Genomic DNA, 24,229 nt, shown 5'->3' with positions numbered 1-24,229 from the left:
CCCAGACCTGGAATAGGCAAGGCCTCCGCCCCAGCGCATCTAGGTGTGGGGCAGGAGACCTATCTGCCCTCTCTGCCCCCTCTCATTATGGTGTCTGTCCTGTCCCAGTGAATCTCCTGGGCTCTGTGTCTCAGACCTTCATCCCCAGCAAATCCTTTCTCACATTCTGCTCAGTGGGTATGAGTTTGTGTGTTTCTGACATTTGCCACGGGACTGACTTGCATATCAGAGCAGCGTTTGAATAGATCTGGTATATGCTTCAGGGCATTGTCTCACCTGATGGGGGCAGTGGTATCATGCTATGTCACACTCACAAGAAGAGATGCATGCCTTGGGAAAGGAGAGATGGCTCAGTGGGTAGAGCACTTTTGTAAGCATGAGGCCCAGAGTTTGAATCCCTGGCACCCATGTAGAAGCCAGGTGGACATAGTAGTCTGCCTGTAATCCCAGTGCTGGGGAGGCAGAGACGGGGATCACTAAAGCAAGCTGGCTAGGTCAAATCAGTGCTCTCTGGCTTCAAGTGAGAGATCCCGCCTCAATATATAAGGTGGAGAGTGATCAAGAAAGACAGCCACTGTCAACCTGAGACCACACATATGTACACACATGTGCACCCACATTCATGCACACACATCACATCCATACACAAGGAAAGAGAGAAAAAGAAAGGAAGGAAGGAGGGAAGGAGGGAGGAAGGGAGGGAAGGAAGGAAGGAAGGAAGGAAGGAAGGAAGGAAGAGAGGAGGGAGGGAAGGAAGGAAGGAAGGAAGGAAGAGAGGAGGGAGGGAGGGAAGGAAGGAAGGAAGAGAGGAGGGAGGGAGGGAAGGAAGGAAGAGAGGAGGGAGGGAAGGAAGGAAGGAAGGAAGGAAGGAAGGGAGGGAGGGAGGAGGGAGGGAGGGAGGGAGGTGGGCAGCTACCCAGCCTCCAAGGCAGAATGCCGCTGGACCCTAACAAAGTGGTGAGAGCTTAGATCTCTGCCCTGAGAGGCTGTGACTCGAGGCTCCCTAAGAAGCAAAGTCAGGGTTGGAGAGATGGCTCAGCGGTTAAGAGCACTGACTGTTCTTCCAGAGGTCCTGAGTTCAATTCCCAGCACCCACACGGTGGCTCACAATCATCTGTAATGAGATCTGACGCCCTCTTCTGGTCTACAGGTATACATGCAGGCAGAACATTGCATACATAATAAATAAATAAATCTTAATACATATATATATATATATATATATATTAAAAAAAAAAAAGAAGAAGAAGCAAAGTCAGTGTGGAGAGGACAGGAGAGAAGGGCAGTTGGGCCACGGGGAAAGTCCAAGGAAGTGGTCATCAAGGAAGCAGATAGATGCTTCTTCTACTGCAGCGGGATAGCCTGGTGCAGCTGAAATACAGGAATCCACATGAGGTTTGGGGCCAGGGAGAAGGAGAAGTGTGCAGAAGGTCCTGTCTCCACCACACGAGCCTGGAGAGGTAAAAGGAAGAACTATTGGGCCCAGCCCAGCACCTGCACCCTGGGGCTAGCCACCTGGTCGGAAACTGTCACCTCCCGTGTCTCAGCGTGCCTTTAAATTTCTTTTTATTCTATTTTATTTGTTTGTTTCTTGCACACACAATCATGTGTGCCCCAGCACACATGTGGAAGTCAGAGGACAGTTGGGCAGACTCAGCTCTCTCCCTCTCTCCACCCTATGGGTCTTGGCGTTCCAACTCAGGTTGTCAGGCCTGGCGGCAAGTGCCTTTAACCTCTGAGCCCTCTGGCTGGCCCCTTTCTCAGCAGAGACTGTCATTGACAAGGTGCACTTACCACACCCGCACCTGCTGTGTGTGCACTTGAGGCCGGTTCTGCCAAGCAAGCGGGGACTTGCCTCCATTTGTTCTCTGCTGCATCCCCAGCACCTGGCTGTATGTACATGCATCACGTGTGTGTGAACACTCATGTATGTACATGCATCATGTGTGTGCCTGGTGCCCAAGAGGTCAGAAGAGGTCATCAGAACCCCTGGAACTGGAGTTAGAGAGTCGTGAGCTGCCACGTGGGTGCTGGGAACTGAACTCAGGTCCTCTGCAAGAGCAGCAAATGTTCTTAACCCCCTGAGCCATCTCTCCAGCCCTGAATGGGTGCTTTTTATGTTCCTTCCTAAAACCCAGGGAGAAGCCACGTTGAGTACAACACGCTTCCCCTTACATGGGTGTCTCAGCCAACAGAGGAGGAACGTTTGTGATGATTGTGTCTTGTGTGAGTGTGTCACAGCACACATGTGGGGGACAGACAACACCCTGTGCTAGTTAGTTCTCACCCTTCACCATGGGGGTCCCAGGGACCAAGCTCAGGTCACCACTCTTGGTAGCAAGCATCTTTACCCACTGAGCCATCTTGTCAGCCCATTTTGTGTTTTCTTATAAATAAATAATAAATAAATAAATACTGTTACAAAAAGTGGAATCTCCAAAAATTTTAAAGAAAAAAGAGCTCAGAGCTGGAGCTCAGTGGATGAGTACTTATTTGCCTTCTGTAATTGAGGCCCAGGGTTCAGTTACCCAGCAGCACCACCACCACCGCCAAAAATGTAACCCCTATAACCACACTGCCCAGAGAGACCATTTGTCAGCATTTTGTTTGACTTTGGTCTTTTGGGGGCAGGGTCTCATGTACCCCAACCTGGCTTCAAACTCCACATGTAGACAAGGATAACCTTGAACTTTTGAAGTTCTGCCTCTCTGAGTGCTAGAATTACAGGCATGTACTACCATGCCTGGTTGTGTCCAGTGCTAGGCATCGAATCCAGGGTTCTATGTGAGCATGCCATGTGAGCACTCTCCCCAGCCTTTTGGGGTGTGCTGCTGGCTGGAAGCATTGTCTATTCTTAGAAAACTATTAACCCCGTGCTTTCCTGCTGCCTCGGGTTTGATGGCGAGGCCATCTGTCTCTCCTGGGGTTGGCGTTGCTGGGTGCATGTTGGTGGGATCTGGGGAGATGTGGGGGGAGATCAGAACCCTGACACTCTCTGGAGCTGAGACCGGGCGGGAGAACACACTATCAGCTGGGTGAGCAGGTGGAGTTGGACACAGACAGGCTGCAGAGGAGCTGAATGCACTCGGCCCAGAAGTTCCAGCAGGGGGGTGGGGACCTGTGGCTGCCGTGTAACCAGAGCTTGAAGTTCAAGGCCAAGAGCAAGCAAGGAGTGGCAGGAAATAGAACCCAAGCCCAGGCAGGTGATGGATGGCCTCTGCAGGCCTCAGACTTTGCCCCTCTGCCCACGGGGAGGCAGAAAGTGTGACTCACACCAGCTTCTTCTCTGTGACTAGCCAGATGTCCCACTCCTTTGTAGGGGGAAGGCACCTCTCCTTTCTTTGACCCTTTATTCTCCAACCCATCAGACTACTTCTCCTTCTCCTTCTCCTTCTCCTTCTCCTTCTCCTTCTCCTTCTCCTTCTCCTTCTTCTTCTTCTTCTTCTTCTTCTTCTTCTCCTTCTCCTTCCTCCTCCTCCTCCTTCCTCCTCCTCCTCCTCCTCCTCCTTCTTCTTCTCTCTCTCTCTCTCTCTCTCTCTCTCTCTCTCTCTCTCTCTCTCTCTCTCTCTCTCTCATTCCTAAACCTGCCCCTAGCGGTACAAACTACATCACAGGAGCTTTCAAGGGTGGTGGGAGCCTTCAGTGGGGCTGTGGATTGCAAAAGGACCCCAAATGATACCCACAAAGAAACAGGCCCCAGGCCATTGGTCTGTTGCTGAGCGTCCCCTTCCTCTGAGTGCAGACTCCCAGAGAGCTGAGTTGTTGTTGTAAGATTAACAAACTGACCTCCCCATCGGTGGCTCGCATTGCTTCGGGCAGCACTTTCAAAAGCGTTCCCTTACTTTTACCATAATTTCTGGGATGGTAAACGTACACATTTTCCACTCAGGGCAACTTGTTGAAGGTTGCCCAGGTTGCAAATGTCCAAGGCCACACCGTGTGACTACTCTAGAGTTGCCCCAAAAGTCGTCTCCTACTGCTCCCCCAGGTGGATGACCCCCCGGAGCCAGTGTATGCAAACGTAGAGAGGCAAGCTCGGGCCACTTCGCCGCGCTCTGCACCAGCTCCTCCTCGGCTCAGCCCAGTGTGGGAGACACACACAGACACGGACACTGGGCGCCCCTACTACTACAACCCCGACACGGGCGTGACCACCTGGGAGTCACCCTTTGAGGCCTCTGAAGGCGCCACCAGCCCGGCCACCTCCCGGGCCTCCGTGGGCAGCGGGGAGAGCCTGGAGACAGTGTGGGGCCAGTACTGGGATGAGGAGAGTCGCAGGGTGTTCTTCTACAACCCCTTGACGGGTGAGACGGCCTGGGAGGACGAGACTGAGGACCTGGATGAGGAGCTCCAGGAGCAGCTGGAGATGCAACCCAGCCTGAGCCCGCGAAGCCCGGGCCATCAGAGGGTGAGGGGCGGGGCCATTCCAAGGGCATCTGATCCCACCTCCTCCTTCTCAGGGATCAGAGGATGGGGGGGGCAGGGGACGCGGGGCTGGGGAGGGGGGGACGCATTTCTGAGCATCTTTGATCCCTCAAACAGAAACCAGAGAATGGGGGCGGGGCCCCCTCTGAGCGTTTCTGACCCCACCTCTTGCATCTCAAGGACCAGAGAGCAAGAACAGAGCTGTCCCTGAGGGCCTCTGACTCCTTTTCTGGCTTCTTGGCCCCAAGGGCTAGAGGGTGATAGGTGAGTCTGGTACTAAGTGGAGGAGGCAGGAGACGAGAACCTCTGACGCCATCTTCTGGTCCCTGCAGCCCCCGACTCCTGAAACAGACTACCCGGAATTGCTGGCCAGTTACCCGGAGGAGGACTATTCTCCTGTGGGCTCCTTCAGTGACGCTGGCCCCGCATCTCCCTTGGCTGTACCCCCTGGCTGGTCCTGTCACATTACCCCAGACAAGCAGATGCTCTACACCAACCAGTTTACTCAAGAGCAGGTAGGACCTCACTAGCTGTGGGACCTAGACAGTCTCGGAGTTACTCCCTCCCCAGACTTCCTCAACTAGGACCTCCCTCAAGACTAAAGTGCAGACCCCACGCCATTCATTACTAAGTCGGGTACTCCAGCCCCTAGTACCGTCCTGGACTCTGGGCTGAGGGCCCTTACCATCCCTGTGTCCACAGTGGGTGAAGTTGGAGGACCAGCATGGGAAACCATATTTCTACAACCCAGAGGACTCCTCTGTCCGGTGGGAGCTGCCCCAGGTAAACAGCTGGAGAAGGGAGAGAGCCAAGGAGGGTGGAGAGGATGATAGGTCACAGTGTCTCTCTCCCCAGGTCCCGATCCCTGCCCCTCGAAGCGTTCGCAAATCCAGCCAGGACAGTGACACTGCAGCCCAGGCTAGCCCCCCAGAGGAGAAGGTGGGAAAAGACCATGGAGTCTGGGGTCAGGGATTGGTGGACTATATTCCTCCCTTTCCTATAAGCCCCAGAGCAGGGGGAGTCCTGGAGAAATCTCCCTGTGCCTACTTCTATAAGGACATCACCCTCCCTCACAGCAGTGGGAGGGTGGCAGGGTTCAGTGAGCCTCAGGCCTAGCCTGTGGGGGGACGTCCAGATGAGGAGATGCTAGCTTTGTTGATTACTGAATGCCCCCTCATAACCATTCCCTATTCCCCCGATTCTCTTAGATCAAGACATTGGACAAGGCAGGAGTGCTCCATCGTACCAAGACAGTGGACAAGGGGAAGAGACTTCGGTGAGGGCCTGTGCCGATGCCAGCCATGGCGGAGTGGGCCTTGATGACAGAGTTCACCAAATGCTAAGCTCCCACATGCCAGCCACACTCTTACTAATCCTCCTAGCAACTTCATCTGGGGTCCTGTCAGGAGACTGAGGCACCTAAGGTTCCTTGGCTACCAGCTCTTAGGGTGGGAATCCAGCTCTTTCAGGCCAGGGCCCCAAACTGTGTTCTTAAAACTCTGTGTCCTGTGGGGAGTGTGGTGGGGGTGAGTCCTCCAGATTAGGGGCACATCTAAGCCCCGCCCACCTCCACTTCCCCCCATACTCAGGAAGAAACACTGGAGTGCCTCCTGGACAGTGCTGGAGGGCGGTGTCCTGACCTTCTTCAAGGACTCCAAGACCTCAGCTGCAGGCGGCCTGGTGAGACCTGTCCCTGAGCAAGGGACACTTTCTGCTCTTTTTTCTTCTGGTCTGATTTGGGGAAGGCTGGTCTGAAAGATGGGTGCCCAAGTACCAAGGAGCTGTATATTGGCAAAGAGGGGCAATGATGGCAGATTAGCTACAGTACAAGCCGCTCCAGTCACTTGGGGCCTGGAGAACAGTCCTTGGGGGTGGACAGCTCCAGTCTGGAGAGAGGGAGGCTAGGGCCTGGCATACCTGCTCACAACATGGGGTTGGGCTCCTTCCTTTTCTTCCTTCCTGCTGTCCAGCAGGTTCTAGGTCAAAGATACACCAGGAGCCTGGTATGTTAGAGCCCAATCTGGGTGGATGCCCCTTATAATCTTGTTTCCTCCATTCCTCCCTTCACAGAGGCAGCCTTCCAAGCTCTCCACCCCTGAGTACACGGTCGAACTGAAGGGAGCCTCTCTCTCTTGGGCCCCCAAAGACAAATCCAGCAAGAAGAATGTGTTAGAGGTGAGTGATGGGCCCGGGAATGGGGACCTACAGAAAGTAGGGCCAGAATTCTCGAAACCAAAATCAAGGCTGCCCCATCTTGGGTCCTGTGTTTCTGTCATACTGTCCAAAGTATCCACTCTGGGTACAGAGTTAATGCCCCTTGCCACCAAGGGTAAAAAGCAGGTCTCTGGGAGATGAAACTGCCAGCCCCTGAGTGGCCTTCTTCTCTCAGCCACCAGCCTAAGTCCAGAGACTCTGACTCACTGTGATGGGCTGAGCCAGGGACCTGCTTTCACTGGCCAGAGCGGATTCCAGCTTTTATTGGGTCCCCAGTGAATAGAACAGTGACAAGCTGGTCAGGTTCCCCCAGCAGGTAGAGCAAGAAGACTCTTGTGGCTCGCCACACAAGGGCCTCAGAGTACCACACCCTTCACTGTTCGGGGTTTTAACAGTCCCTAAGAGCTGTGAGGCAGAACACTAGAACAACACAGGCAGTGAGGGGCTGAGGAAATAATTGGTTTAGTCAGTGGAAAAGTCTGATGGTGGCACATGCTTGCAGTCCCAAGGCAGGAAAACAGACATGGATTCTCTGGGCTTGCTGGTCAGCCAATCCGACCTAAATGTTGGGTCAGCAAAAGACCCAGTCCAAAACAGGAACAAAGTAGACAGCACTTAAGGAATAACACCTGAGGTTGAACTCTGCACACACCTGCATGCACACACCCATGCACGCATGCACACACCCCACAGGCAATGAATTGGTAAAAACCACCACCAAAAAAAAAAAGTAGCCAGTAGCTGAGAAAGCAAATTCGGGATGTTCCGGGATGGGGAGGGGCTAGGGGGAGACAGTGACTAGGAGGTGCGCTCTGGTGGTCACCCAGAGAAACTTAGATCTATTCCTTCAGGCAGCAAAAGAGAAGGAGGACTGTGGTCAGTTACAAAGATCTTTACTGCTAGGGAGGGGATCCTTTCTGGGTTCCAGGGAATCTAAACTGTTTCCTAACCCTTGGTTCTTAAAGAACTTTCTGATGTGTAGTCCTATGACCCTGAGGTCTAGAGGGATATATGCCCTTCCAAAGAGCTCCATGGAAGCTGAGCCAGGACCTTAGGTCTGCTTTAGATAGCATATTATGAAGAAAGTCAGAGACACACACAGTCTAGACACTCTGCAGGGAGCTTGGATATTGCATTTTTTGATGATTCTCCAGGCTTTATTCAATTCTAGATTTATTTATTTTATATGTGTTCTGCCTCCATATATCTGTGTGTGTGTGTGTGTGTGTGTGTGTGTGTGTGTGTGTGTGTACCACATGTGTGCCTAGTACCCCACAGAAGTCAGAAAAGAGCATTGGATTCCTTGGAACTGGATGCTTGTGAGCCACCAGTGGGTGCTGAGAACTGAACCCAGGTCCCCTGCAAGAGCAACAAGGGCTCTTAAAATCTGACTGAACCATCTCTCTGGCCTCTTGGTTACAATTTTAAAAGAAGAACAACCAAAAGACAGTTTTCTCTGACCCTAGAAGCTGTTCCCCACTGTCTGAGCCAGGTTCTGCTGTCTGCCCCTCTCTGGACCGAAGGGCTGGACTGATATGTCTTTCCAAAGCTAGACATCACAGCTGGAACAACTCTGTGTGTCTAGAGTCAGCCATAGGCCAGCCATGATCTAGTTCTACCCTTCTCTGTATTTTTTTTTTTAAATCATTGCTGTTCTAGCAGCCAGGCTCCCACAGGAATTTTCTATCACTTTGCCAATGCCCTGGGGGAGGCCTGCTGTGTTCTATGTCGGGTAGCTATGAGCCCGGCCAGCAGAGCTCTGATCTGTCACCACTGGCTGTGTGCCCATGAGGAAAGTGACTCAAATGTACTGGACCCCACTTAGTCTACCTGTCACAAACACTGTCACCCACAGCATTAAACAAAGAGGAAGACTTGGATCTGGTTTGAGGCCTTTGCTCTTGCAGGCTCTGAGTCTCTTGGGGTGGGGGGACATGTCACCTCCCTCTCAGTACACATACACACTCCAAGCCTACTCCCAAGATAGACCCAGGGAGCAGGGATAACTGGCTGACTTGTGTCCCTTCAGCTGCGAAGTCGAGATGGCTCAGAGTATCTGATCCAGCATGACTCAGAAGCCATCATCAGCACCTGGCACAAGGCCATTGCCGAAGGCATCGAGGAGCTGGTAGGCAGAGCCTGGGACCTCTGGGGCTGGCAGAGAAGGACGCGGGCCTTTTATGTAGGACCCTCAGCTACACACAGAGAACCCAGGACAGCAATGGAATGGTGTCGTACCCTGCAAGAGCAGCCTATCTGCTGCTAAGAAGGGCTTTCCAGAAGCGTGTGACTCCCGCTCTGGGGCTGCTCTCTCAGGGTGACACGGGAGAGCACAGCACAACCTGAAGAAGCTTCTCGTTATAAGGCTGGCGGGTGGGAACATAAAGACCGTGGGAATGGGACTCAGCAGGAGTGACAGCTAAAACTAGGAGATAAAGGTCAACGGATTGAATCCAAGCGCCTTGGGTCTGCTAGGCAAGAGCCCATAGCCCTGGTAGTGTCAATCATGCCTTGTGGATACACAGCTCAGGGACAGACTTGCCCAGCATGCAGAGTCCACAGCTATTTATATGGCAACGGCCTGATAGTATTTGATTCTGAATTCCATATGAGTTAGCACTGGGTACAGATTTTGACTGTTTTAAGAGAAGCAGGAATCCAGATGCAGAAGGTAATGTTGGTGTGATCAGTTCAACTGCAAGTTCAGGAGCGGGAGCCAGTCTAGTGGGATGTAGAGAGCTGAGTGCTATGTGAGGAGGTCAGGAGCTGGGAGGCTGCTGAAGATGGCCTGGATAAGAAAGAAAGGGAGAGGGTAGAGTGATCCTGTAGCTTCTGGAGGACTCCGCAGCCAGGGAAAGTGGAAGCTGATTCCTAGACAGTAACCTGCCACAAGAGAAAGCAGGCTCTTCCTGGGATGTCTCCAGGCCAGAGCTGCTGGGGAGAGGCCCCAGCTGGCTCCAGGCCTTGCTTCTCTGAGGCTGTCTGATTCCAGTCAGCAGGCCTGCTGCTCCAGGGAGAGGAAGGCGAGCCCAGCAGTGCTGATTTCGGGTCCAGTGAGCGCCTTGGAAGCTGGCGGGAGGAGGACGTGCATGCAGGTGTGCAATGGGGGCAGGACCAAAGAGCCCCCCCCCCCGGGAGGGGGGGGGGATGCTCTGGCTGGGGTCTAGGGTCCGGTGCTATCACTGCCACCTACTGACTGAGTTCCGTCTGCGGCAGCCTCACCCTCACTGAGCCCCGGAGGCCAGGAGAGCGACTTGAGCAGGGTCCGGCACAAGCTCCGCAAATTCCTACAGAGACGACCCACTCTGCAGTCTTTGCGGGACAAGGGCTACATCAAAGGTACCTGCAGCTCGCCGGGATCCGGGTTCAGGTGGCACGGGTCTGGCCGCCGCTGACCAATCTCTCCCCCAGACCAGGTGTTTGGATGTGCGCTGGCCCAACTGTGTGAGCGCGAGAGGAGCCCCGTGCCACGCTTCGTGCAGCAATGCATCCGCACCGTCGAGGCCCGGGGTATGCAAGCATGCAGACAGGGCAGAGCTCCTTAGCCGGCTTCTAGGAGCAAAGGGTGGAGACCCCTGGGGGAGCACAGGGTCAAGGAGAAGGAGATGCGGAGATCCTGAGTCGAAATTGCTAGGGTCCCAAGCCCTTCCAGGGTCAGCCATTCCCTTTCCCTCAGGGCTGGACATGGACGGGCTCTACCGCATCAGTGGGAACCTGGCCACCATCCAGAAGCTGCGCTATAAGGTGGATCATGGTGAGGTTCTTCCCCAGGCCTTACCCTGGGGGCTGAAAGCACAAGCGGGTGCTGACTGCCTCTCAACCCTCCCCCACCACCACCATACCGCCCTCTCCTCGCCGCAGATGAGCGCCTGGACCTGGACGACGCGCGCTGGGAGGACGTCCACGTGATTACGGGTGCCCTGAAGCTCTTCTTCCGAGAGCTGCCAGAACCCCTCTTTCCCTTCTCGCATTTCCACCAGTTCATAGCGGCCATCAGTGAGCAGCTTAGGGAGAGGACGGGTGGGGAGGTTGGGCCACTTTGGCCACAGCCAGCAGACCGTCTCTGGTCCCTTCTTCCTTCACCCAGAGTTGCAGGACCCGGCCCAGCGCAGCCGCTGTGTGCGTGACCTGGTGCGCACGCTGCCCACCCCCAACCACGACACGCTCCGACTGCTCATCCAGCACCTGTGCCGGTGAGCAAGCCACTCCCCAGGGCAGAAAGGAAGGGCTGGTCGTGGCTGGAGCCCCTGTTGAGAGACTCCCCCACCCTCTGAGCTCTTGGTCCCACGGGTTCCCACTGCAGGGTGATCCAGCACGGCGAGCAGAACCGTATGTCTGTCCAGAATGTGGCCATAGTGTTCGGGCCCACACTGCTGCGGCCTGAGATAGAGGAGGCCAGCATGCCCATGACCATGGTGTTCCAGAACCAGGTGGTGGAGCTCATCCTACAGCAGTGTGCGGACATCTTCCCACCGCACTGACTGCGGACCCTTGGGTGGCTGAGGCCATGAGGCTGGACCTCCTCTGGGGCTCTCCGCCTCCCACCCCGCTGCACTGTGACTTCTGCACCCCTCGATTCAGAGGGTACGGTGACCACCACCCCCCTTCATGACCCCAGTTCATGAAATGTGATTTCTCCCTGTTGTATCCCCATTAGGGGTTCATTAGGGCCCTTTCTTGATTACAGCGCCGCCTATTGTGTGAATGCGAGAATGTGCCTGGGGGCGGGGGGGGGCGGGGGTGAGTGCTTTCTAGCCGCAGCTGGGAGGAGGGATTGGATGAAGGCATTCTGGCTTCCTCAGGCCTGCACCTGGCCAGGCCTTGGTGGAGACCGTGTAGGACCCGTGCTATGCAGGAGGTCCTGCTCTGATCATGAAGCAGCTACCGACACTGTCCCAGCTGCCAGGGGAGGACTGTCCCTGGCTGCCGGCCCAGGCCGCTGACTGCTTTCTTCAGCCTGATGCTCCTGTCCCACCAGGTTGCAGGCCACCTGAGGGTTTTTCCTAGGCTTTCCCCTCTCCCTGGGCCACACCTGTTCTCTACAAGGCTTATCCATGCCCACCACATGCTTACCCTGCATCGACTACCATGATTCCAGGGAACTGGGGCTTGCAGAAGTCAAGTGACTTCAGGTTCCAAGGGTGATCTGAATCCCTGCAAAGACTCTGCACTTCTAGAGGAGGAGATGACTCCCCAACCCCACGGCAGCACAGCCTATGGACAGAGCAGAGTAAATACGCTGGAGTACCCTGCATGGGCTAGAGGTGGGGTTCCCTTCAGGAAGCAGGGAACTTGTCACAGCTGTTCTGGTGGAAGAAAAACAGCATAAAGAGGAGCCCCCGGCCCGAACCTGAACCCTGGCTGGGGGCCTACCTGGTACCCACTTGCCGTACAGAGCTGGGAGAGGCCCGTTGGAGAGGTCACAGCCTCAGGCAAAGAGAGTTGGATGTGTGTCTGCTTCCTTCCTTATGTACAGACCACCTCGGTTCATGGATCTGAGCCCCTAGCTCCACCCACCCTCACCAACGCAACAAACAATAATAGCTAATATTTATTGAGCATTCATACTATGCCAGCCTTTTACTCCGACTGCCCCCTTGGTTTCTTGCAGTCAGTATTTATTGTGGGCCCTCATGTGCCAGGCACTGTGCTCTGGGGCAGGGGTCTACGCATGCTCTCTGGAGCTTAGGGCCCAGTGACTAAGGCTGACACAAGCCCAGCCCTGATGGTCGCAGGGCCAAGAAGAGAACAAATGGAGGCCTCTTGCCGTACACCTACATATTTAAAGTCTTAAGGCAACCTAACAACTGTTAAATAAAATATGTTTATTCTCCTATTTGGGTGACTGTACTTTGGTAGTGGCCTGGAAGGCTAGCTTCTAGCTTAAGCATGTTGGACCCTTCCAAGTCCATAGTTGAGCACTGTGGTATGTGAAGAGCTGCACTGGTCTTCAGTCTGTCTGCATCCCCACCCTACTGTGCATCTAGCACTGACCTTGAACTCCTGACCATCCTGCTCCACCTCCCAAGTGCTGACAATGTCTTACCAGGCCCAGCTGCCACCTTTTCTTAATTATTTGCAAACTGAGGGATCTTTGGGTTAGATCCTCTTGAGGCTGTTGTGACAGACACTACTGTACATGTGTGTCTGTGGCACACTGGCTTAGTGAGCTGGTGCTACCATAACACCGCAGACTGGTGGCTTAGTCAATGGAAATGTATTTCTCACAAGGCTAGAGGCTGGATGTTCAAGATGAGGCTACAGCAGGGTGGGGTGGGGAGAGTGAGAGCATCTTTAGCTTTTGGTCGGTACTTCCTCGCTGTGTTCTCAAGTGGCAGTGAGGCTAACGGCCAGGTCCTTCCACACAAGGACTCCGATCCCAACATCAATCACCCCCAAAGGCCCTGTTTCCAAGCACATCACACCAGGGCTCGCGCTTCAGTGTGAATTGGGGGAGGCTGCGAGCTTCCATTCCATAGCCTGTCTGCTTCCATACTCTTGGGTATGTGACTGTTGCTGGATCCCACAGTGGTCCCTGCATTTTACTTGTTGGGGGACCTCCCCTACCATCTTCATCAGCAGCCACTGTAGGGGGAGGGGTGCTGATCTTTGCCCCACCGCTGGCTTTCACTAGCTCTCCTCACAGCCCCAGTCTGCCTCCCTCTCTCTCACAGATGGCTGGCCTCTGCCCCAGCAATGATGAAACACAGCAACCATGCAGTGAGCCCCAGAACAGACCCTCCTCTCCCTAGCTCTCCACATCCCCAGGGGTGATGAGTTTGCCTTTCCTTCCTAAACATACCCACGGTGGTTCTCCATGCTCCTCCCATACCGAGCTGCTGTGCTGGGTTGACATCACCAGGACCATAGAAGCAGGAGGTCCGCTTGGTGTACCCAGGACCGGCACCAGCGAAGGGATGAAGGCCACAAGACTGGGCCCATGTCCAGACTCAGCCAAGCTTCCAGAAGCTCTGGGTGAGCTTACGAATTGTCCCTCCTGTGGCAAAAAAGCCAGGCCTGCTGGCTGCCCTGTTAGCCACCCAAGTTGCACAGATCAGGGCAGAATATCTCCTTTTAGGCCTGGGCATACCCCAGAGGGGCTCAGATGAGAGCTGTTGGTCACCATTCCTAACAAGCTGGGCCTCCACCCCCAGGGGAAGTTGGTGCTTCCATCATAGAAGAGAGGAGGTTGTGGTACCCACAGTATCTACCACCCCACCTGACCCCATGGGAGCATGCTCCAGTCACTGTCACCCAAGGAAACCCCACACCATACACTTCTCTGTGACCACAGCCATTCTCCCCCCTCTCACAGCCAGACCTCTTTAATTATTGCATGTATTTGTTTACATACTGTGTATGTGTGTTGAAGCTGCATGCATGCTATGATGTGTGTGTGGAGGTCAAAGGACAACCTGCAAAAGATGGTCCTTGCCTTCACCACTTGGACACCTGGGTTGTCAGGATTGCTGTCAAGTGCCTCTGTGTACAGCTCGACTTCCAAAGTTGCCCGTGTTTGCTGTCCCATCCACTGCCCTCAACCCCCACATGGCACAGACCACAGAAATGCCTGTGCATTCAGCAACACACCCATGTTGATAGACACTTTGAGTCTCCAGGGTCACTGGCTTCCCGTGACATGCAGGCCTTCCTGGAAACATCTCTTGCTTGGTCTCCTCACATTCCTCCCACCTCTGGCCAAGCACATGAAGAAGGAATTCTCAGGCCAGACCCTCCTCCCTGTCCTCATTCCCAGAATGACACCCACAGCATCAGTGATGTCTGCCCTGTGACAGACCTTAGCTTAAGACTGGATTCATTATTTTCGCCAAACTGAGTCCTCTTCTAGGGTTTCTGTATCCCAGAAAATGTCTCTGTCATCCCCTAGCTGGACAAGCTCGGGAAGGTGGCAGGCTCCCCCCAGCCCATCTCTGCATCCTTGGCCTCTACCTTGCCAGCTCTTCTCCTCTCCCCACCAACCTGGTCTTGGGAGCTAACGTCCGCCTGGACTACCACTTTGCCCCTCCAGTCCTGGTAATTGTCTCAATTTAAAACCTCAGACTTGAGTCCAGTGAGATGGCTTAGCAGGTAAAGGCATCTACTGCCCAGGCTGACCACTTGAGGAGGAAATTGAGTCCCAAAAGTTGCCTAAGGCATGGAAACCAGGAACTAGAGCTGGTTAAGCTTTCAGGCTTTCAAGAAGCAGTTCAGCTGAGATCCATTTGGATAAGGACACAGAGGAGTGTCCAGTCTGAGAAAACAGGATCAGCTGAGGATTGCGAGGTGAGGAAGCTGTGGCTTGTTCTGTTTCTCTGATCTTCCAGCGTTCACTCCAATACCTGGCTCCAGGTTTGATTTTATTAATAAGACCTTTTGAGATCCGTGCTACACTTGCCCTTTGACCTCCGCATGCATGGATACACAGTGAGATGTGTGTGGCTTGCCCAGCCCTGAGCCTAGTGCAGGGCCATTTGTGAAGTCACATTTGTCTTATTCCCCAGCTTCTAGGCTAGCCTGTGTCCTGGAGAGCAACAGCCACGAGACTATCTTGTTGGGCCCATAAGTCTTTTGATCCCAAGGCTGTGGAACAGTCTTTTCCCAAGACCTCAGCCCAGCAATGCCTCACTCAGGAAAGGGACTTTTTTATGCTTTGAGACAAGAGCATTCAAGGTAGCAGAGTGCCGTCAGACCTAAGGAGGAGGGGATTGGAAAGAGGTCTGGGAGGGAGCCAGCTTTCCTGGGCCTTTCAAGCCTGGGTGTTCCTCAATAGCAGACCTTCAAGGAGTGCTTGGAGGGGCGAGTAAGCCTGTAGATTATTATTAATTATTGTTTCTACTACTACTAAGAAGGAGAGGAGGTGGGGACCAGCTAACAGAACACACTTCATCCTGCACTACTCACATACAACCACTAGGTGGAGATGGTCAGGAGGATTGTGCAGCCAAGTCTATGTTGAGACAGAGTCAGATGTAGTCAGATTGGCATAGCCAAAGATAACCTTGAACTTCTGATCCTCCTGCTTCTACACTCCAAGTGCTGGGATCACAGCACACCAAGAACCTTTCTTTTCCTTTCTCCCCCTCCTCTTCCTCCAAGATGTATTTATTTTTATTTACGTGCTTCTGTGTGTGTGTGTGTGTGTGTGTGTGTGTGTGTGTGTGTGTGTGTTTTCCATGTGTGTGCAGGTATGTGCTGAGACTGGAAGAGAGCACTGAATCTCTTGGTGCTGAAGTTTCAGGTCATTGTTAGCACCCAGCCCCCACCGTGACATCTTACATCTTACATGGACTGTTGGGCACGTCCATCCTGGTAGGCATGGCTCCTTACACCCTGCTGTGCTATGGGGCTTGCCTACTCCACTGGCCTTTGCATATTCTTTGTTGTGTGTCTTCATGTAGAATTCTGTATTTGTCACAGGTACAGATTCTCACAGCCACCATCATAATCAAAACAGAATGGTTCCATCACTTCAAAACCCCATTTCTACCAGACATGATGGCGCACACCTTTAACCCCAGCACTTGGGAGGCAGAGGCAGGTGGATCTCCCTCAGTTTGAGGCAAGCCTGGGTACATAGTGAGTTCTAGGCCAGCCAGAGCTCCAGGGTGAGACCCTGTCAAAAAAAAAAAAAAAAAAAAAAAGCCCCAGCACTCGGGAGGCAGTACCAGGCAGATCTCTGTGAGTTTGAGGCCAGCCTGGGCTACAGAGTGAGTTCCAGGAAAGGCACAAAGCTACATAGAGAAACCCTGTCTCAAAAAACAAAACAAAACTAAAGCCCTATTCTTGGAGACAGTTCCCAGAAGAACATTTGTTTAGAATCATTTGATGGATCTCCAGCATCAAAACTGGGGAAGCAGGAAAGGAATTCCTTTTTATTTTAGTTTTATCATTTCATGTGTATCAATATTTTTGCCTGTGTGTATGTATCTGCCCGACTGGTGCCCATCAATACCAGAAGAGGGCATCTGGATCTAGAGTTACAGACAGCTGTGAGCTGCATGGGACTCAAACCAGGGTCCTATGCAAGGACAATAAGTACTCTTAACCACTGAGCCAACTCTTCCCATTGTCCCTTTATCCCCACCTCTCTGCCTCCTTTCCCACCAGGCCTCTCCTCTAACCTGGTCCTTTTCTGTTTCTCATTTCTTCCCTTAACTGTTGTGTTAAGGGACTCACACAGCACGTAACCTTTGGAGACTGGCTCTGCACTAGGCACAAGCCCTTCAGACCCGAAAGAACCATGTAGAGGTTTATGGCGCCCAGATCTGCCTCTGTTAGGTTTTCGAAGAGCCACTCCCAGCAGGGAGTAAAGGATAAAAAGAGGTGAATCAGTTGAGAAGCTTCCAGGGTCCAGATGGATACTACAAACCTCCACCCTGGCAGGCCGATGCTCCCCGCCACTGCACCAACTCCACACCCCCACCCTCAGCTCTCCCACCTCCATCCCACAGCCTGAAACTAGCCTAGCTGTTCACCAGCTTGTCTCCAGTGACTGGGAGGCTCAGAGCAGAGATGCCTGCCAGCAGGGGGCGCATGAGGCCTTTTAACCGAGGTAATTATGTAGACACATCCGGAACTAGAAGGGGAGCTTTGGGACTTGTGTGAGCCAAGAGAACCCAAGTGTCTTGCCCACTGTGGACTAGCCCCAAGAAGAGACAAAGCTTGGAAAGGGAGAAGGGAGGAGGGGTCCCTCAGGCAGAGGGTGGGTGCCGCTCAGGCTGCCTAAGCACCTCTTCTTATCCACTCAATCTCATACCCCAGATCTCCCAAATCCCCAGTGGCCTGTGTCCCTCCCCCCCCTTTTTTTTGGAGAGAGGGTTTCTCTTTGTAGGTTTGGTGCTTGTCCTGGAACTCACAGAGATCCGCCTGCCTCTGCCTCCCCGAGTGCTGGGATTAAAGGCGTGTGCCACCACCACCCGGCTGTGTCCTCCTCTTTTTGTCCTGGTACTAAATCTCTCCTTCTCACACCACCCCAGTGCCTTCTTCTCCAGAGGCCGCATCACTCCAAGCTTTCTCTAACATGCTCTCAAAGCGTGCATCTGGCCTGGACGAAGGATCTCAATGAGCTTTGCTGTGTGCTGGCACCCGATGACACTGAAGCCCTAGGATAAAACCCGGTCCACAACATCCCCGGGGCCCTGGAATGCAGAGCCTCTGGTCCCCATCCATCTAGCAGCGTGGTGCTGAGTGACAAGCACCTAATATCAACCCCTGGCCTCCATAGGCACACACAAGAGCACCCACCTATGCACACATACAAGGGTGCACACAAACACATGCACACACATATATCATACACAAATGTGAGTCCCTGTCCTCTGTAACCTCACAGTGGGTGCAGTGTGTATGTCAGTCATAGATCATAGTAATAGAATCTTGCTGATGTACTTTGCTTAACTATAATCCACACACCTGTCTCCCTAAGAGACGTCCCTTGCATCTCTGGTTGCCCGGAGCCTGGTCAACACAAGGGGCTAAAGTTTGATTGAACATATCAGTCATCAAATCTTAGAAACTCCCCTCTAGTCATCTGAGTCCACCACAGCCCATAGCTCCGAAGGTGGCTGTCTTTTAGGGTCTCCTCCCTTCCTTCCCTGAGTGCTGGCCACTAGGCCCCTCACTCCTAGGCTCACTCAGCCCAACCCCGGGCAGGCTCACCACCCACAGAACTGTAACTGAAGCCCTTCAGTTGCTGGGTCTCAACCAACCCTGCAACCCAGATCCCTGCATCCATGTACAACTAGTCCCCAGTGGGCTCTGCCAGCTGCAGATCGTGGGGAGAGGGAGAGAAGGAGGCTCCAGAAATTCTTAAGAGCAGTATAACCACACACAAGAAAGTTGCAAGTAACACAGGGAACTCAAAATGTCCCTTGCATGAGTCATCTGACCCAGACTGAAGTGGGCTTTTTCATGATGCAGCCGCCTGAGGCACCTGAAAAGTAACCCCAATAATCATTGTCTCCACAAACAAGACTTAGACTTGGGCGGTACAATCTCTTTGGTCCGTTGTTGGTGCCCTGTCCAAGGTAAGTAGACACATGTTCACATCTCCCCAGGAAAAATCACACAATGGTCCCACCGATTCCTCTTTGATGGAAAAGTCTTTGCCTTTTCCAGTCTGTCTCCTCCATAAACCTGAAAGTCCATCAGAACAAGAATCTTTGCTTGTCTGGTGTGATGCTGCGCCCTGCCACCTACACATGAATGAATGAATGATGACTCCCTCTGAGGTCCATTCCACCATCTTCCTCACCTCAGCATGCTACTCCTGTCTTCTTTCTAGCTTAGAAACCCTGGAGCCAGCTCAACTGGTTCTCTGCCCTCCTTCGAATCAACCAATCAGCACATCTCACAGACCCTCCTGTGTGTTCAGCCCCCATTCCAACCTCAGCTCCCTCCTAGCTCAGGAGCCCCGGCCCACCACACTACCTCAATACCACATCACCACTGTGCCTTCCTGCCTGATATCAACCAAACAACTTTTTCTCAATTGTCCATCTCGCTCTGCCAACCTCTCCTGAAGACCCTCTTTGCATCCATGGCTCACGTGCTGGTTTGGCGGTGTGAGAGACTACAGGGGGTGCCAGGACTTCCAGTTCAGCATGACAAGGACACAGGAGGATGACAATGAGCATGGGTGGCAAGACTGGGAAATTGTTTCTTTTCTAACTCTGTGAAACTTTCCCATTACATCAAGGAGAAAGTTCCCAGAGGTCCTTCGCATCCTCTTTTTATTCTGAGATTTATTTTTACTACTTTTTTGATGTGTATATATGTGCATGTATGTATTTATGTTTGTGTGTGTGTATCTGTGTGTGTGCATATGTGAAGACCTGAAGTTAATGAACTTCATGTTGGCTGTCTTCCTCCATACTTCTCCACTTGACTTGCTGAGACAGGGTCTTGCAAGTGAACCCAGCATCTTCTGATTTAGTTAGCCTGGTTAGCCAGCTTGCCCCTGCCTTCCGAGTGCTAGAATTATAGCGGCCACCACACCTGCTTGGCTTTTGCATGGGTCCTGGGGACTCACTCTGCCTTCACACTTTCAGGACAAGGACACTGAGCCATCTCCTCAGCCCCCTCTTCACTTGCAACACTTGTTAGTGTGGACCAGGATGGTCTCCATAGCTGCCCACTAGCAAGCTAGCAAACTAGAATGTAAAAATAACATATTCTGGTTTTATTCTATTTATTTTATAGAACCTGTGACATATGCCACAGGGGTTCTAGTTATAGTAATATTGTCCCATAAAGTAGAGTTCACTGAGAACAACTCGATGCTTCACAAAAGAGGATGTGTAAGAGGCTAATAAACGTGTTCATTTCCTTAGGCATTGGAGAAAGGCAAATTAAAAGCACCATATGGTCTCATTGTATGCCCACCAGAGCTGGGATCAAAGACTTGATGTCACGTGTTGGCAAGGATGTCGGTCAGTTAGAATTCCACAGGCTGGAAGCAAGGAGCGTGTGTGTGTGTGTGTGTGTGTGTGTGTGTGTGTGTGTGTGTGTATGTACACCGACTTCAAGAAACTGGCTACATCAGATTGTAAAACATCAGGAGCAGGGGTGGGGATTTAGCTCAATGATAGAGCGCTTGCCTAGCAAGCGCAAGGCCCAGGGTTCGATCCTCAACTCAAAAAAAAAAAAAAAAAATCAGAAGCGAACTTCTGCCATCCGGGGTTCCCCCATTGTGCTGTAAGCCTGTATTTAAGACCTCCTCCCTCCTTCAATAAACGACTTTTGACATTCAAAAAAAAAAAAAAAAGAAGAAGAGGGGTCAAGATCATGATGGGGAAACCCACAGAGACAGCTGACCAGTGCTAGTTGGAGCTCACTGACTCTGGACTGACAGCTCTGGAACCTGCATGGGACCGAACTAGACCCGCTGAATGTGGGTGACAGTTGTGTGACTTGATCTGTTTGTGGGGTCCCTGGCAGCAGGAACAGGACTTATCCCCCTGTGGTGGGATACCTTGCTCAGCCTTGATACAATGGGGAGGAGCTAGGCTCTCCTTCAACTTGGTAGGCCAGACTTTGTTGACTACCATGGGAGGCCTTACCCACTCTGAGGAGTGGATGGGGGCAGAGTGGGAGGGAGGTGAGGAGGCGGGAGAAGGGGAAGGAGGGGGAGCTGGGGTTGGTATGTAAAATGGAAAAAATTTTAATAAATAAACATTCAATTAAAAAAAAAAAAAAGAAACTGGCTGCATTTACTGAAGCTGAGCACTCAGAGGAAGCCAGGAATTCCTGAAATGAGTGTAGAGCACTCACCAAAAGCCACCAACAAGAATTTTCACGATGTCTTGGTTCGTAAGAGCTGCAAGCCAAAAGCAGTCTGTGCACCCATCAGTGACAGCATGGCAGTGTGCAACGTGGCATGTTCACAGGATGGAGGACTGTGCAAAAGTGTGACCCAGCAAAAGAGGCCAGGACCAAGATGAACAGAGAGGAGCAGTCTCCATGCTTCCATTTATGTGAACTTCAGAAGGGAAAACCTTAGGGCGCTGGGAGACAGAAGTCAGTAAACTGCTTGCTGCACAGACATGACGTGTGGGGGCACCAAGGAGTCAGGGACAGGAGGGTCTGTGGGGTTCCCAGACCACTCAGCCCAGCCTAAATCAGCAAGACATCCCTAGGAGGGATGCCTGAGGCTGTTGGCTAGCCTTCACACACACACACACACACACACACACACACACACACACACACACAGAGAGAGAGAGAGAGAGAGAGAGAGAGAGAGAGAGAGAGAGAGAGATACCATTTAATTAAAAGGAAAAAATTCACTTACATTTGTTTTTAAAAAAGTAAATCACTAAGCCAGGTAGCAGTGGCATATGCCTTTAATCCCAGCACTTGAGAGGCAGAGCCAGACAGATCTCTGTGAGTTCAAGGCCAGCCTGGTCTACACAGCAAGATCCAAGATAGGCACCAAAACTACACACAGAAACCCTGTCCCCCCTCCCCCCCAAAAAAAGTAAATCACTAAAGAAAACATTAAGAAAATTAAGGTTTGAGACACTTAAGTGCCTTGTTGGCAGAATGTCCATGGCAGACATTTGGGGAGCCTGGCTCCCTGGGATCAAATCCAAGTTGTCTGGCTTTCTGGACCCTGCCTCATGCTGTGGAGAAAGTCCAACTTGGTTGGTGGTTTGAGTTCAGATTTGTTTTTGTATTGGGGAGTGTGTTTTGCTTTGTTTAAGACAGGGTCTCACCATATAGCCCTGGCTGGACTGGCACTGGTTATATATAGAGACCAGGTTAGCCCCAAACTTGAGATGACCTTCCTTCTTCTACCTCATAGCACTGGGATTACAGACGTGTGTTCTCACACTCAGCTAAGAGCAGAACCTTGAGACCCGTCTATTACAGAAGAAAAGAATGAGCTCGTCTTCAAATGATGCAAATCTGTGCAGGTTTTTGTTGTTGTTGTTGTTGTTGTTGTTGTTTGAGGGGGGTTGGGCATGGTTCCTCTTGCGTGCTCCTGAGACCACGAGACATGTAGCCCTGTGTTGGGCCCTCGCCTCTCTACGGAGAACTGGACCATGAGATGTGCTGTGGGTGAGCAGCTGTCTCGATGACATCATCTTCAAAGGTTAGGGATGCCCCCAAGTCATCCCAGTTCCCTTTAGTGCCCTATATGGATAGGTCACCCAGAAGAGCGCCTCCAACTTCTACTTCACCTCCTGGTAGCCCAGCAGCTTCCCTCTAAGCCAGGTGCTCACTGCTGAAAAGCAGACACTTTGCTTCAGGCTCTGGAGGAGGGGAGGGAAGGACTGGTTCACATGTAATTTCATATGTGGCTGAGCCAGTGATTGCTTTGGTAAATTGAGTCAGGCTCTTTTAACAAGAAAAGTATTGTGGGCTCAGTAGATAGGTGCATGCCACTGCCTGAGGATTTGAGTTTGGTCCCTGGGCCCTACAGGTGGAAAGAGAGAACCGAGAGCCAACTCTCACAAGGGTGTCCTCCGTATACACATTGTGGCATGCCTATGCACGCACACTATGAATGAGTGGATAAAGAAATGTGAAATTATTATTTTTTGTTTGTTTTCTCTGTATAGTTTTGGTGCCTGTCCTGGATCTCGCTCTGTAGAGCAGGCTGGCCTCAAACTCACAGAGATCCGCCTGCCTCTGCCTCCTGAGTGCTGGGATTAAAGGCGTGTGCCACCACTGCCCGGCATAAAATTATTTTTTCAATGGGCATGTTGGTATGTGTCTTTAATCCCAGCACTCAGGAAGCAGAGGCAGGTGGATTGCTGTGAGTTAGAGGTCAGCCTGGTCCACGAAGCGAGTTCTAGGACAGCCAGGGCCAAAGAGAAACCCTGACTGGAAAAACACCAGAAAGAAAGAAAGAAAGAAAGAAAGAAAGAAAGAAAGAAAGAAAGAAAGAAAGAAAGAAAGAAAGAGAGAGAGGGAGGGAGGGAGGGAGAGGAGGAGGGGGGGGGGAGGGAGGAGGGAGGGAGGGAAGAAAGGAAGGAAGGAAGGAAGGAAGGAAGGAAGGAAGGAAGGAAGAGAGAAAACCCACACTGCCCTCCAAGATCAGCATGGCACTCTGCATCCCTTCATCCTTCTCCCTGTACCCCGAGATGTCCTCCCCAAATACACAAGCACTGTCGCTGTTCATTGTCTTTGCCTCCTACATTGTCCCCAGCCACAACCTTTGAACTGTGGAGTGTAAGTCACAGGTGTGGCGAGCATCAGCCGCCATGGCGCTGACAGTAAGATGGGAGAGGCAGGGATCCCAGCCTCCCACACAGAGGCAGACATGGACAGAAACTCACCCACAAGGTGACGTGTGCGTTCAAGGGGTCAACAGTCTGTCGGAGACAGAGGCGATTGGAGCAGTGCAAGGGAATACTTCCTGGAGACCAGCGTTCAAGGGTGTTTTTATGTGCTTGGTGCTGAGGATCAAACTCGGGGCTTTTGTGTGCCAGGCAACCACTGGGGAGAGGCAGAGCCTGGAGACACGAGGCTAGCCAAAAAGCAGGCAGCACAATTGGAGGCCTCACCCTCCCTCTTCCTCTTAGGAAATCCCACCTACCTCACCTGGTACCTCACCCCTAAAAATCCTGCTTCCAGCACCCACTGAACACCTACGGCAGGCCAAGTGTGGTGTTGATGCAGAAACACCTCTGAAGGCACACTGCCTGCTTGCAGAAGGACTTCCTATCTATCCAGTATAGCAACAGATAGGCGCCATACCCTCTCCCTACATCCGTCTACTAAGCCATGTGTTCATTTATTTAAAACAATATATACTGAGTATTCAACATATGTCAGGAGCTATGTGTGTAATGGTAGAGAGCCCCCTGTGGGGAGGGAAGGATAACCACATGAACCATCGAGGCAAGCTAAGAACCGTTGGTTCTATGGTAGGGAGTGACGAGGGCAATCGGCAGAGCGGACTCTCCAGAAGGAGTCCTATGCGCAAAGCTCTCAGCAAGTGCGAACTGGAGCTGGACAGTGTCCTGGCCCGTGAGGAACAGAAGGAAGGTGACTGGATACCTCTGGAGAACTGGAATGTTCTGTGGGGACCAAGTAAGAAGTGGTCGGTGAAAGAGGAAGCCTCTAGAAGGGGAAAGGCTTG

General features: G+C 52.4%; 1 protein-coding gene across 5 annotated transcripts in view; it reads left to right on the top strand.

Annotated features, from left to right (window-relative positions):
• The window catches only part of Arhgap27 (Rho GTPase activating protein 27), a 29,726-nt gene extending 17,251 nt beyond the window's left edge, over positions 1 to 12,475 (top strand). For all 5 annotated transcript variants that reach the window (XM_036196338.1, XM_036196335.1, XM_036196337.1 and 2 more), the window contains 15 exons: positions 3,989 to 4,408; positions 4,758 to 4,940; positions 5,128 to 5,208; positions 5,281 to 5,364; positions 5,634 to 5,701; positions 6,015 to 6,105; positions 6,496 to 6,600; positions 8,669 to 8,767; positions 9,632 to 9,734; positions 9,856 to 9,978; positions 10,051 to 10,149; positions 10,316 to 10,393; positions 10,501 to 10,635; positions 10,727 to 10,832; positions 10,943 to 12,475. In XM_036196338.1, the coding sequence (XP_036052231.1) occupies positions 3,989 to 4,408; positions 4,758 to 4,940; positions 5,128 to 5,208; positions 5,281 to 5,364; positions 5,634 to 5,701; positions 6,015 to 6,105; positions 6,496 to 6,600; positions 8,669 to 8,767; positions 9,632 to 9,734; positions 9,856 to 9,978; positions 10,051 to 10,149; positions 10,316 to 10,393; positions 10,501 to 10,635; positions 10,727 to 10,832; positions 10,943 to 11,120 (1,953 nt within the window). In that variant the 3' untranslated portion in view covers positions 11,121 to 12,475. The remainder of the gene's footprint in view (positions 1 to 3,988; positions 4,409 to 4,757; positions 4,941 to 5,127; positions 5,209 to 5,280; positions 5,365 to 5,633; positions 5,702 to 6,014; positions 6,106 to 6,495; positions 6,601 to 8,668; positions 8,768 to 9,631; positions 9,735 to 9,855; positions 9,979 to 10,050; positions 10,150 to 10,315; positions 10,394 to 10,500; positions 10,636 to 10,726; positions 10,833 to 10,942) is intronic.
• The last annotated feature ends 11,754 nt before the right edge of the window (positions 12,476 to 24,229 follow it).

The sequence above is a fragment of the Onychomys torridus genome, chromosome 8 (genome assembly GCF_903995425.1).
Source record: "Onychomys torridus chromosome 8, mOncTor1.1, whole genome shotgun sequence".
NCBI classification, from domain to species: domain Eukaryota; kingdom Metazoa; phylum Chordata; class Mammalia; order Rodentia; family Cricetidae; genus Onychomys; species Onychomys torridus.
The sequence above is the reverse complement of the archived record's forward strand: the minus strand, read 5'-3'. Positions and strand labels throughout refer to the sequence as shown.